Source organism: Mus musculus, chromosome 11 (genome assembly GCF_000001635.26).
Source record: "Mus musculus strain C57BL/6J chromosome 11, GRCm38.p6 C57BL/6J".
Taxonomy (NCBI): domain Eukaryota; kingdom Metazoa; phylum Chordata; class Mammalia; order Rodentia; family Muridae; genus Mus; species Mus musculus.
In genome coordinates this window covers 33,133,489-33,147,116 of record NC_000077.6, presented here as the reverse complement: position 1 = coordinate 33,147,116, position 13,628 = coordinate 33,133,489, and the positions used below count along the sequence as shown (strand labels likewise).

Below are 13,628 nucleotides of genomic sequence, written 5' to 3'. Positions count from 1 at the left end.
ATCTCACTGACCTCCTCTCCCTCTTTCTCCCGCAGGTGTTTACACTTTCTACTGCTGTGCTTCCAGGTTCAGGTACGTGGGCTCCTGAGAGTCGAGTCGTGTCTCTCCCCCACCCCCCTGCCAACCCCAGCGCGCTCTTCTTCGAGGTGCTGGCCGACCCCCCTTCCCGGGACCGCGCCCCCTCTCGGTGCCCCACCCCTCCTGGGCAACAAGCCCAGTGCACCTGTTCCCAGGGCGCAGAAGGGCGGCTTCGCGCGCGTCCTGCGCTGGCGGTATCAGGCCAAGGGCTAGGAGCTACTGCTTGAGCCAGTGCAGACTGTCGCGGCCTCGGTCAGCCTCGGTAGGGAAATCTCTCAGAGTCGGAGGGCTGACTCTGGCCCGAGTGATGTGTGGGACTCCAACCTCCGACCACAGCTGGCGAGGTAGGGACCTAGAGGTTTTTATGCCAACTGTCCCTTTACGGCTTGCTTGTCCCTGCAGACAAAAAGGTTGTTTTCAGCTAAGTGGATTTTGAGTCCAGAGAGAGAGAGCTTTAGTTGTAAATTACTCTGTGTGTGTGTGTGTGTGTGTGTGTGTGTGTGTGTGTGTGTGTGTGTGGAGAGAGAGAGAGAGAGAGAGAGAGAGAGAGAGAGAGAGAGAGAGAGAGAGAGTTCTCCCCATCCTGCTGCGCTCTGCTCCACATGTCCTTGCCCAAGGTGGTGCAGCCCAGGGCTTGTTCCCTGCCTGGTCCCCGTTCGCTCTCTGTGAATCAGAAAAGGGCTTGGCGCTCAGCCTGGAAAGCACTTGCTAAAATCTGATCTGTTACTTCAGCAGCTTTCAGACTCGGGAAGGTCTTGGCACACAGACAGTTGGAATGCTCTGGCTTCCAAAGCCGTGGAAATGAAGGAAAAGGGGGGGGGGGGTAGGGAGTCGACTTCAGCCCCGATTAGAACCAGACCAGGGCTGCCTCAGCATGGTGTGTGTGGGGCGGGGTGTGTGTGTGGGGGGGGGTGGCAATAAGAATAGGAAACACCAGCTGCCCAATACCTCCACCTACCTACAGCTACAAGGGAGGGGACCCAGAATAAACTGGACATAGGCCAAAAGAGGATTATCTGTCCCCTCCCCCTCTCCGTGAAAGGCAGGTGTCCTTGCAGGGCTAATGGGAAGATGCTTGGTTGTAGCCTTCTGAGTTCTGGAGATGCCTGGAGACAGCCCTGTGCACCAGCTAGAGGTGGTTCTCCCAGTTTTCTGGTACAAGGAAGTGTGTGTGTGTGTGTAGCTGAGGCCGTGGTTCCTAGTTCAATCTTCACTGTTCCTTGGGACAGACATGAAACTCAGTGCAAAACCAGTTGAGACTCTGGGCTGAAAGGATAGATGGATGGACAGACTGATGGCTCTTTCCTTCTATTGGCCAGGCTGGGGTCCCCAGTGACTTCTTGAATCAATACAACTGGAGTCAGTAACTTAACGCTGGCTGTTTGCCAAAGCAGATGTGACCCTATGTGGTGAGGGGGTGGGGGACAGGGTCGGGGAATGGTGGATGTTAAAGAAAAGGCCAGTTCCAGGCATGGGCTGCCTAGTCTGTCTGCAGCTGAATTCCCAAGCAGAGGGCAGGTTCCAGGGTCACTCCAGGGGTTCTGCTTGTCTGGCTGGGCTGAGCTTGGGCAGGAGCTGAGGAAATGGGTGTGGAGGCAGAAAGGAGCCTTTGGGTCTCGCTGCCCAATCCTGTGCATGATTGCTGCTCTTGGTTCTTCTTTAAGGAGGACCCTGGAGGGGCTGCCGGGTGGTCTTTGTGTTCTCTGATGGGAGTGTGAGGGAGGGAGTCTGGACTCTGCTTCCCACCTCCACCTCCTGGCCGGAACTAAGCCAGCATCTTTGAGAAAGATCTGGGTGGTCTGCTTGGGTTAGGTCAAGAGGCAGGATTCATGCAGGTGAGGGAGCCTCGTCTTTTCCATCCCCCCCCTCTTTTGCCCCTTTGTCCCCTCCAGCCTGTAGACTTACGGAACTGCATAGGACCGATGTTTTTAACCCCTCATCTGTATCCTTGGGACCAGCTGGGGGTGCCCTTGAAAATCACTCGGAAAACAGTGTGTAAATTTGGTCTGTCTGGAAGAGGAGTCATAGTAGAAATCCTTAGACTTTTTTTTTTTTTTTAAACCAAGATTCCTAAAGGGGGAACAATGAGCAGGCTCGTGTTTGCTTTTACAGTTTATAGACTGATGGAGTGGCCCTTAGTGGGAGAGATGCAGATGGCTTCAAAGGCGTGGGTTGCCTGGAGTCTGCATTCTGAGCCCTGCAGGGGCAAGTTTGTCTGATGTGCGTGTTGGTGTAGTGCGCACCGGACAAGGTGCACAGGGACATCTACAGTCGCAATGATTCTGCTGTAAGGAGAGCAGAAGGCCTTCTTCTGTGGAGGAGGGGGCCCAGGGCTTGGCAATAGGTGATCTTCTCTGCCTGGACCCTGGCTTCATTGCACCATGCCTGTGCTTCTGTAGGAGTTTTTGTTTCCTCATTTGTGAAAAGTGGCTGATAAGTTGAAGTGCCAGAAGACATGTTGCTTATTCTTATGCACTCAGGGAGGTGTCTTGGCTAACTGAAAAACCAATTTACTCCCATCCTTACTGTTTTAGGGGATTGGTACGGTTTTAGCAATGGAATTTCTGGGTGCCTCCCCTCCTCCCAGTCCTCACTTCCCAGGCCCCAAATGGATTACCTCCACCAAGTCAGGTTTCCATGAATACACTCAATGTAGATACTGTCCTCCGCCCACCACCAGTGCACTGAGCCCCGCCTTCACCCATGGGCCACCCTGGGAAGTGGGAAGCTGGGAATTTAATAAAACCCCTTCACCCTTTCTCCACACGACTCAGAACACCACAGATAGCTCAAATCAGAAGAATTTTAAAAATTTCCGCAGGGAGCAGGCAGCGTGACCAGTAAATTGCTTTTCTGCACTTGGCTGAGCTCTGACAATGACACCGGGCCCGGCTTTTCACGAAGCTCCGCCGGCACCTGCCTGACATTGTTCCTGCCGCCAGGCTCCACTAGGTCCTTGCCTTCCTCAGACAAGCTAGCATAAGGCCAGCCAGTGCTGGGAGAGAGGGGGAGGGCTTCCTCCAGCCTCTTATCCCTCCTGCCAGTTCCTTGTTCTTCCCATAGAGCAACTTCCTGTCTCACCAGGAGGTGTTGAAGTTTGGAGTTCCCCACATACTCCCAATTGACCACCCACACCTACCATCTTCACTGAAACTTAGGCCAATCCTTTACACTGGGCAGGTTGGAGAGGCTAGGTGACGGTGCCCTTTGGGACAAGAGGAGGATGGAAAGCTGTCCTCTTGGATGGCACTTCTAATATCTCAAAGCAACATTATTCATTGGTTCATTCTCCCGAGTTTCCATTCAACACTTAGCCTGCTTCTTGTTGGCCCTTGGAGTGAGACTTGGACAGTCCCCGGCCTCAGAAGAAAACGCTGTCAGATACGCTCCTGACATTGTAGCATCTCTACCACTTTCTGGGAAGAGACTCGCCTAGGTGCAAGAGAATTTAAGGAGTCTCATGTAGGGAAGCTGATCTTATCCTCCTTGCTTTCTACAAGAAAGTCAGGTAGGATGGGGTCATATTCCTGCTCCACACAGAGAAAGCAGATACAGAACTAGCTAGGAAAGGATTTGTTCAGGGTCATGGCTACGAGCCAAGAACTGGATTTAAGACCTTGTATTAGTTCTATCTCCTCTAGAAGGAATCCTCAAGTTTTCTAGCAGGGAAAAGTCTCAGGAGGCAGGCTGCGGGGTCTTTGGTGGGAAGTCTTGTGTAAATTCTCAGGAGGGTAGGTGAGGACAGCTCCCTCCCTGCCCCTGTCAGGAGGCTCCACTCTCCTGGGAAAGTACTGATCTTCCAGAACCCCAGAGCTAGAGGTGAATTCTGTATGTGCGCGCATGTGTGTGTGTGTGTGGGGGGGGGGGGGTGTTGAGTGTCATAGGACACTTAATGCTTTCTTCAAGCCTCCTTCCCAGGGCAGAGAGAGAGGAGGGGTGGGGCACCCAGCCAGCATTCCTGCAGCCAGGGAAGGTCACCCACTTGCTTTGAGATAAGAAGGTGGATTCTTTAAATTTCTTGTGGTTGGCACAGCCAGTGTTAGTGGGCTGGGGGGGCAGTCTGTCAGAGTCATAGGTATAGCCTCCTCCCTGTGCTGGGACAGCTCTGTGATTCTGTAGGCCCCCAGAGGGAGGCTGAAGTGGAACAGGGAGGAGTCATCTATCCCCAGTAGAACTCTGTCATGTATCGGGGTGTTACACAGGGGTGCTGCCCCCCCACCCCCAGGCTGCTGACAGCAGCTCAAGCCTGCCCTCTTCCCTGCGTGTCTGTCGTACACAATCTAGGTAGAGCTCACAACCAATTTGGAATTGGAGAATGCTGTAGGTGAGGAACAGGAGCCTCAGCTGTACACAGTAACCTGCTGTTGGTCACACAAGGGAAGTGAAGTTTTGGATTCGACTCTGGCCGCCTGACTCCAGGGCCCAGGTTAAAAGGCATTTTAAAGGTTTTAGATTCACACAGCCTGGTTCAAACTGTAGATCAGCCTTCTGTTTGCTGTGTGACCTTGGGACAAGTTACCTAACCTCCCTAGGGCTTAGCTTCTGTAAGTGTGAAATGGTAAAAAATGCCACTCTCTCTTCATAGACAAAAACCTCAATGAAATAGTCGCTGTCTTCTAAGGGGAGGGAGTAGATGACAGTTCTGGGCTTGGCTGCTATGTCTCTGGTTCTAGGAGGGGTCTCAGCTGCCTCTGTTGCCTGTTGGATATAGCAAGCACTGTTCTCTACTGGTGTGTGTGTGTGTGTGTGTGTGTGTGTGTGTGTGTGTGTGTGTGTTGTGAACAAGGGCTGTTCTGATGAACCTGTGACTTTAAGGCTGTTGGAAGCCCGTGGCAGACTATTGGGTAAAAGGCATGCTAACATCTGTCCCCACAGGCCAGGGCAACTGGCTTTAGGATGAGCTTTGGTCCACTGTTACACCATGGGCCTGAGTGTGAATTTGTTCTGGAACATCAGAGGGTATGTGGCTCCTGAGGCTGGGGTCTGGCTGGCTAGTAGTTCTTACACTCTGACATCCAAGTGACATTTAAAATGTTGCCATGTTGATGATGGGCAGAGACACTGCACTGGTCAGCTGAGGGCCACCAAATGAGGACCTCAGGGGTACATGATGAGCCTCTATAGTGGCTCAGTTAACCCTGGGCCTTTGCTCTACTTCAGTGGTCTTAACCTATGGCTCACTACCCCTTTGACAAACCTCTATCTCTAAAAATATTTACCTTATAATTCATAACAGTAGCAAAACTACAGTTATGAAGCAGCAACAAAATAATTCTATGGATGGGGGTCACTGCAGCATAAGGAACTGTAGGGTCATAGCATTCAAAAGGCTGAGAACCACTGCTCTACTGGGTTTATCCAGTTATTCTGTTGGGTAGGAGTGGGCCACCAAAAGCTCCCGTAGAACCCCATGCACAGAGAGGCTTGGGTTTCAGTTCTGTAGCTCTTCAGCCCATGATTCAAGGCCCTCACCCACCTGCTCCTCTGTTTCCCTTATATCTGTAAAGTGGGATAATGCGAAGCCCCTCCTCAGGGTTAGTGAGAACTAACTAAGAGTTATTATAGAGAGAGCGGCCAACACTCAATTATAATTGAGTGATTATAATTGCCTGGTCAGTATGCCGTGTTGTCACGTGCTAGAGAAATTGAGGAAAGGCGTGTTCCTTGGATGAGTGACAGTGGGTACTCCAGCCTGTTGTATGCCTAGCCTGTTGGTAGTGTAGGCTTGAACTTAGGCCCACATATCTTATTCCCCATTCAGGTAGCATGGCTTTGGGCAAGACTCTGAACCTCTTGGAGTCACTGATTCTTCCTCATTTATAAACAGGGATTGATTATACAAGTCCTAAGGCTTTGCATGGAGACACTCACTTGTAATTGGACATTGGGGAGACTGAGGCAGGATGGTGAGTCAGCTTGGGGTACATAGGGAGATCCTATTTCAAAGGTCAAAACGACTACCACAGACTCTTTAGGCATTCCCCAGACTCACTATTAGAAATAATGAAGGTCATAGCTTGGGCCACATATTCAGTAGACACTCAAATATGGTACTGTTGTTTACTAGTTGAGCATTTATGGCATACCTCCTGTATGTCTGCTTCCCAACGGGGTTTGCTCATCAAGGTTTCGGCTTACCCGTAGTGTACTATCCAAGGAGGTCACCAGCACTTTGGCTTGCTTCCTTCCCCTTCCTCTCACCTTTTGGCTTGGAATCTCTTGGCACGAGTCTCCTGTCTTTGACCAACTGCATTCTTTGCTGGAATTCACGGGGATAGGAAAGAGTCTGGAGTCAGCTCCCAGCCCACTGATCACAACCTGTCTGGGGACACTCACCGGCTGTATGACAAAGAGGATGGATTGGCCCCTCTGTCCTCATCATTTAATGGAGCACCAGGATACAGGCTTGCCCCTGGGGTTGCTTGGAGGGGGACTATGGTCCCTGGGGAAGCCCTTGGCACAGAACCAGGCTCTTTGCAGATTTAAGATGAATGAGAGCCCTAGCTCTCAGCTGTGGTGCCTTGAGGCCTGCTTGCACTTATTCCTAGAAATGGAGGGGAGGGCATATCCCTGCTGCAGGTTCTTGGGTACTAACTAGACCTTCTTCAGTTCAGTAAGCAAAGGGCTTGGGGGGTCTGGAAGTGGACTTGACTTCCTGTGCCCACTGCCCCAATGCCAGGTACAGGGCTCCTAAGGGTTCATACCTGTATCTCAGTCCACAAGGAACGGAACGGAGAGATGATGCTGGAGAGCAGAGCTTGAAGGACAATGCCTTCTATGATGAAGGAGCCTGAGATTGGACCTGGGCCAGAACAGTTGGCAGATGAAGAGCATGCCGTGAACCTGCAGGTGACGTGTGCTGCTTGTGCACGTGTTTGTGAGGTTTTGGAGGCACTTGGAACAAGCTACCTGGAACAGCCTTGCCTGTTCAATGTGAACCCATTGTGTTTGCTGGAGCATCACACCCAATAATGAGCTGATGGAAGAGGTCCTCATGGGCACCAAACGCCAGGATAAAAGCTTGTTTGTCATCTGGGCTTGATGGCTACCTGGTCCTCAGGGAGATGGAGTGGTGTTGAGATGCTGGCAGGGAGAAGGAGAAGGGAGAAAGACCTCGGTCCACACAGGCTCTGTCCTATCCAGGCTATGTCCAGGATCGAGTAACTGCTCCCTCCATATTGACAATCTCTATGGAGATGGCTGATGTATGGGGAGAGGGAGGCTGGACCTTGGGCCCAGCCCCCATTCAGCAGTACCCCACCCATGCTGATGGCTTGGCGCTGCCAATCAATACATTGATAGCCCTGGGAGCTTAATGGACAGGTTGGGGGTGGGGAAAGGCCCTCTGTGGCCTCACTTTCTATCCAGGCTGCGGTGGGTGTGGGGAGCATGAGAGGAGAGGCCAATAAGCTTGAACTGGGAAGAGGACGGGGCAGGGAAGGGACTGTGGGGGGCGTGCCTTGATCCCCTTCGTACGAAGCAGGGCAATTGGAGGAAACTAATGCTTCAGAGCTGAATATGTTCAGATCTTGGCTCTGTGCACCCAGCAAGTCCCTTGTCCTCTCTGCACCTCCCTGTGTCACTGGGAACAGGGGGATAGTATAGTTTACACTTGCTCAGGTTGGGAGAGGAAGAAACTGATGGCCCCTGGTCAGTGTTTAGTTATGTCTGGCAATTCAGAGCCAATGTGAGTTCTACTCTTGACATAACTGGCAGCTGACTCGGGTCCAGGCTACCCTTGAGGAGGCATTTGGAGTGCTGCCTTCTGAAGTGGAGGAGGCTGACTTTACTGGGGTTCACTCTTAGATGGCCTGAAGTCTTGAGTTTGAACCTAGAATTTGGGAGAGCTCTAAAAGCCCTGTCTCCTGCTACTGCTTGAAGCCTGTGAGGTTTCCTCCTTGGGACCAAGGAGAGCCTTCACTCCCAGGCAGGGAACCTGGGGATGGGCATGGATCGTGAGGCTTCAAGAGTCTGGGGGTAGGTGAGGCAGATCAATGGGACTCCATTTCCTCTTTTGCACAGGAGAGTTAGTTAGTTCAAGGCTCTAACCTCTTCATGGATGGCATTCCTCCCCTTCATCAGCGCATCCATGGGTTCTGATCCAGCTCCCGTCCCAAGTGCAGCTCTGTCCTTTTCCTTGCATGGTACATGTTCAGATCTTCTAGGGATGGCTACCCCAGGCACAAGCACCGAGACAGTAGATCTTATAGCCTAGATACTAACACAGGTGGGTAGCAGATGCAGCATGATACATTGGTCAAAGAATGCCACGGAATTTCACCATACTGCTTACTCATGACAGCTCTGAACTAGAAACAGGCTTGAATATAGAATTTCCAATTTAATATTTAGTTGTCCAGGTATAGCTGAAACCAAGGATTCAGGGACAGTGGTGGGAAGGAGGTGGTGAGAGTAAGGAAAAATGGTTGTAGATGGCAGGGAGTAGGCAGAGAGCTTGAACTCTAGATGCAGGGGTAGTTGAGTTTGTCTTGAGTCCTCTCCTCTCTAACTCTGTGACTTAGGACAAATGATGTGACCTCCCCCAAGCTCCACTTCCCTCAACTTGAACACGGGGACGATAATTGTCCCTGCTTCTGACATCACTCTGGTGATTATATAAGTCACCCATGGTGGGTATTTAGAAAACATGGCTGTTGAGCTGGAGAGACAGATCAGTGAATAAAGTGTTCTCTATGCAAGTCTCTATGCAAGAGCTCATGGGCCAGATAGCCTGGTGTATAGAGCAGAGAACAGTAACAGAAAGAGAGACCCTGCCTCAAGAGATAAGAGGCAAGAACTGACACCCAAGGTTGTCCTCTGACTTCCACACATGCACCTTAGCATATACCCACCCTCCCCCAAATATGCACACAAATACATACACAAAGATTAAAAACCTTATAGCTATATTTATAAAGCAAGACTTAAAAAGAAAGAATGTAATGGCTGTGGTCACTAATGTAATTTTTCCCAAGGTAAATGCTATAAACAATTCCCATTTTGCAGACAAGAAAACTGAGGGTAAAGAGATCAAGTAAGTCAGCTGTTGTGGGTGGAACCAGATAACCGGTAGGTTGAACAGTACTACTTATGATCCTCTTGTCAGAGGTTCGTATGGGTGAGCTGCACCCTGGATGGAGACCTGAGGGAGATGCTAATGTGGCCTGAGGAGAAAGGGGATGTTCTCAAGCATACTTCTCAGAGCCAGGGGAAGCCTTGAAGGAAGCACAGCTGGGTGGTGGGGGGCAGGGATTCCTGTGGGACGCCTTGATTGGCCTCTGGAAGCTGACAGAAATGCTTTTCATTATTGGTCAGATTATCAGCAAGATGAAGGGCAGTAGACTTGGAGTACAGGCAGGGGCTGGATTCTGGAAGACCCTGGATAGCATGCTTGGAGAGTTGGGGCCTGGCAAGTTTCTGAATAGGCAGGGACACCCTCCCCTGAACTGAGAACATTCTAGATGAAGACAGGATGCAAGCAGAGCTCTGCCTGTGGGCTCTCTCTGCTGAGCGAGCACCCTGTTGGCGTTCCTAGGTAGAGGCTTTGGGAGACCCAAAGGATCAGAATGAGATCCAAGCCTATAGTGCCCTTGCTGCTCATGCACAGCTCCTTGATTGGGGAATAAATATTTTCACTGGAGCCCAATCTTTAGGGTAAGGAAAAGAGCGGGACTGGGAGAACTTGGAGTCTTAAGCTGCATGGATACGATCAGTCGTCGACTATGGAGGCTCCTCTTTACCAGGGATCACCTGTGAGTGTGGCATTGAGGGAGGAGGGGCCACGCTGTCTATGCATCAGGTCTTCTTGCTCTCTACTGTGTGTTGTGGCTTTTGTTCATCTCGAAGCTTTTCCACGCCTCTGATCATTGTGCACTTGGACGGATGTCAGGCGGACAGACTGCTCTTAGGCACCCTAGCCCAGACAGCTGTCACACTCAGATAGAAAGCAGGGACAGTGACTCTCCCAGACAAGCTTGCACTACATGGCTCTGGTAGCAGAGCCTGGAATTCAATGTACCCTATGGTTCTTAGGGTTGGAATGGTCTCAATGTTCAACTTGGGAAATGGGCTCTCTCTGGCTCCCTGATATTCCATAGCTCTGGAAGCTGATGGGGCTAGAACAGGGCCATGTCTAGGGTCTTCTTAGCAGGGTGCCTGGAGCGAAGCCATGTGCAACCCCCATAGCATGGCATCTCTTGCTTCTGTCCACTGGGCACTTAAGCTGTCTGGATAGGAAGGGATGGAATGGTTGCTGGATAATTCCTTATTCCTGGCCAGTCACCGCTGGTAAGCACCGCTGATTTTTCCTGGGGACAAGCTGATGCCCGGGGGGGGGGGGGTGAGCCTGATTATCCGAACTCTGGGGACAATAGCATGTTCCTGATCCTACCCTGTGAGGTAATGTCAGGAGAGGATCTTTCAAGCAGGCTTCTAATGGCAGGTAGAAAGGGCTGGTGCCCTGAGCCCACCAGAGGTTTCAATAGGCAGTCCAAGGTATCCATTCCATCTTTTCTAGAAGAGGGGCCCTGTCTCTGGCAGAGACCCTAGGGATTGACCTGGTTAGAGGATGGCTTAAGTGGTGGAAGCTAGGCAAGATGGATCGTACCCCCACATCCCGGTGCAGGCCCACCCAATAGACCTTTCTGACCCTGGGTCACTCTACTGCTTCTGTCCAGTGGGCAAGGAAGAAAATCATTACTAGAGGCCAGCTTGAGGGGCAGGAAATGCCCTCTGGGGACTGGGGGTGAGGAGATTGGCTTGACCTCTAGTCAATAGGGTCTCCTGTGAGAGGAGGGGTGTTGGAAGACAGGGATACTTTGCCTACTTTTGGGGGAGGGAACAGGACTAAACCAGCTCCAGGAATCGTTCTAGAAGGGTCAGTGGCCCCAAGTGTGGAGTCTTCCAGAAAAATGCCCTCCGGGTGTGGGCCTCCAGGATGCTGGGCCCTTTTCTCCCTAGATGCCAGGATGGGAGGAAAGGTAGTCCTCGGTACTGTGGGCTGGCCGTAGTGAGGAAGTGGAAGGAGGCACACAGTGGTGAGGTAGCTGCCGAATGGAAGTCTGTGAAGCTGCATTTCTGCTTGCTGAGCTTTCCTTGGAGTCTGGTGTTTGCTCAGATGTGGAAAGTATCTCCATGTTGCCTTTTGGATTTAGTCTTTGTAGCAACCCCTGAGGTGGATGCTGTCTTCATCAAGTTCATGGTGAAGAAACAGGCACAGAGAGACCCACAGTCAAGGCTGAGAGGGATGCTTGGGCAGCCAGGGTCAAGAGAGCTCTCGTGAAGGTCAGGTGGGCAACTCTTCTGCGATGGGGTCTTGTGTGCTAGCATTGTTTCAGGCTTGGTGAGTCCACAGAACAAACCCATAATGCTACCCATGGTTCAGGACCTGCTCCTGTTTATAATGTGGGATGGATGTTATAAACCAGTTAACTAGCAGGCACAGGTGAGCATAACTCAGTGCTTAATGACCTGACAAAACTTTGTCATGTGCTGCTGGCCCTTCATGCTCTGGCTTTCATGGTGCCACCAGTGTATTCAGATCAGACAGACAAAAACTGAGTTAGGTAGTTAGGTAGATGGTATCTTGAATCACATATGCTAGAAAGAGTCTCAAAGCAGGGTGGAGGCATAGAGAGAGGCAGGGTTAGGGCAACCCAAGGAGGCCCGTTTGAGGTAACACTTGAGGAAAATCTGAGTGTAGAGAACTGAGAAAGAGCATCAGAATAGAAGTGAGAGCATGTGCAAAGGGCCTGGGGTTGATGTGTACTAAGTATTAGGAAGGTCCCAAAGCCTTAAGGAAGGTGGTATGGCTGGCATGGAAGTAACAGGAGGAGAAGGAGGAGGAGAAAGAGAAGGAGGAGAAGAAATAGGAGGAGGAAGAGGAAGAGAAGGAGGAGAAGGGAAGCACCAGGGGCTACCGGTCGGGTCTGGAAGCCCCAGCAAGAAGTACCTCTGTTTGACTGTGAGAAAGCTCTGAGGAGTGTGGACAGGGAGGATTCTATGGGAGGGCTTTGTTTGCTAATGTGTTATTAGCAGGGCAAAAATGGAACAGGCTGAGCAGGAGATGGGTGCACACCGTTCAGATGGGCAGCTGTATTCTCGGTGAGGGATAGGAATGGTGAATGTGGATACGACCTAAGAGGCTTCCTAGATTACCAGCTCATGAGGACTAAATGACTAGAGGTCCACGGAGTTAGCCTGGGGGATACAGACTGGAGGCTCGGGATATGGACCAGTCCCATGGTATGCGTGTGAGGGATCCCTATGGAGATCCTGGGGAGGTGGCATGCTGCCCTCTAGCCCAGTGGCAGAACAAGATGGCTCATCCTGTCCCTTCCCTGCTATGTGTCCCTCTGACCACAGCTCAGTGGATGTTGGTTCCCTTCCTAGTTGCTCAGGCACTCCTTGCAGTCCCAGATGTCATTGGGATAGGGGCCTCTGTCTCAAAAGGGAAACTGAGGCAGAGCATCCTGTATGTTGAGGTCTCAGAAGACAGCATATGTGGGCAAGAGAGGAGAGCTCTATACCCAGGCTTGAGTCTCAGCTTTATGGTTTCCCAGCTGCCTCAGTTGCCTTGTCTGTGAAATGGGGCCTGCCCGTAGGTAGTGCAGAGGAGAGACAAGGCTGACTTACCGTCTTCCCTCTCCTTGCATAGGTGTTGGCAGCCGAGGAGAATGTGGACTTCCGCATCCACGTGGAGAACCAGACGCGGGCTCGAGATGATGTGAGTCGGAAGCAGCTGCGCTTGTACCAGCTCTATAGCAGGACCAGTGGGAAGCACATTCAAGTCCTGGGCCGTAGGATCAGTGCCCGTGGCGAGGACGGGGACAAGTATGGTATGTGTCAGATCCAACCCATACCCTTTGCCCACACTCTCCCCTGCCTTAGAGACCTCCCATTCAAATCTTCAGCTCTGTATTTGCTGGATGCATGTTCTTGGACCCAGCATCAGCCCTCCTGAGTTTCAGTTTATCAGTCTGTAAAATGGGGAGGCATTAGTGACTCCTTAAGAAGCTCACTGGGGATATTAAGATGTGAATAAGAAGTGTCCCCTTACATGATGGCTTGGGTGGGAATGCCCAAGAATGAGTGGCTGCATCTTGCAACCACAGTCCTCCCCCAACCTCCCCCTGTCCCACCCCGCCCCCAAGCCCAGGATCAGCTACTTTGAGGAGTAGAAGGCTCTGGTCATGTTCTCTGGATGCTCTGGGAGTCATCTTCATGAATGTGTATGGGAGTGTGTATGTGTGTGTATGAAAATGTGCGTGTGTGTTTAAGCTTGAACTTGTACACCCACAAGACGTGGGTATATATAACAGCTTGGGCCGTGGGCTTGGTGTCCTTCTCTTGATTCAGGAGCAGCTCAGTCCTCCTGGAGGGTTGAGGGACCTTCTACTGCAGAGGCTCATGTAAGGGACACTGGGATTCTTTCTCTTCCCAAGCCTCAGCTCATGAAAGCCCTGGTCAGTGAACAGAGCAGACATGATTCCACCTTGTCAGAGCTTTGGAGAGGATTCAGCCAAGACAGATGCTGGGCAAACCCTAAACAC

The 13,628-nt window shown here is 51.4% G+C and overlaps 1 protein-coding gene across 2 annotated transcripts in view; it reads left to right on the top strand.

The window, feature by feature from the left end:
• Fgf18 (fibroblast growth factor 18) overlaps window positions 1-13,628 on the top strand; it is a 30,431-nt gene that overhangs the window by 284 nt on the left and 16,519 nt on the right. For both annotated transcript variants that reach the window (NR_102395.1, NM_008005.2), the window contains exons 2-3: window positions 36-72; window positions 12,734-12,914. Coding sequence is in view for 1 of the 2 variants with exons in the window: in NM_008005.2 (NP_032031.1) it covers window positions 36-72; window positions 12,734-12,914 (218 nt within the window). In the remaining variant the exon portion in view is untranslated. The remainder of the gene's footprint in view (window positions 1-35; window positions 73-12,733; window positions 12,915-13,628) is intronic.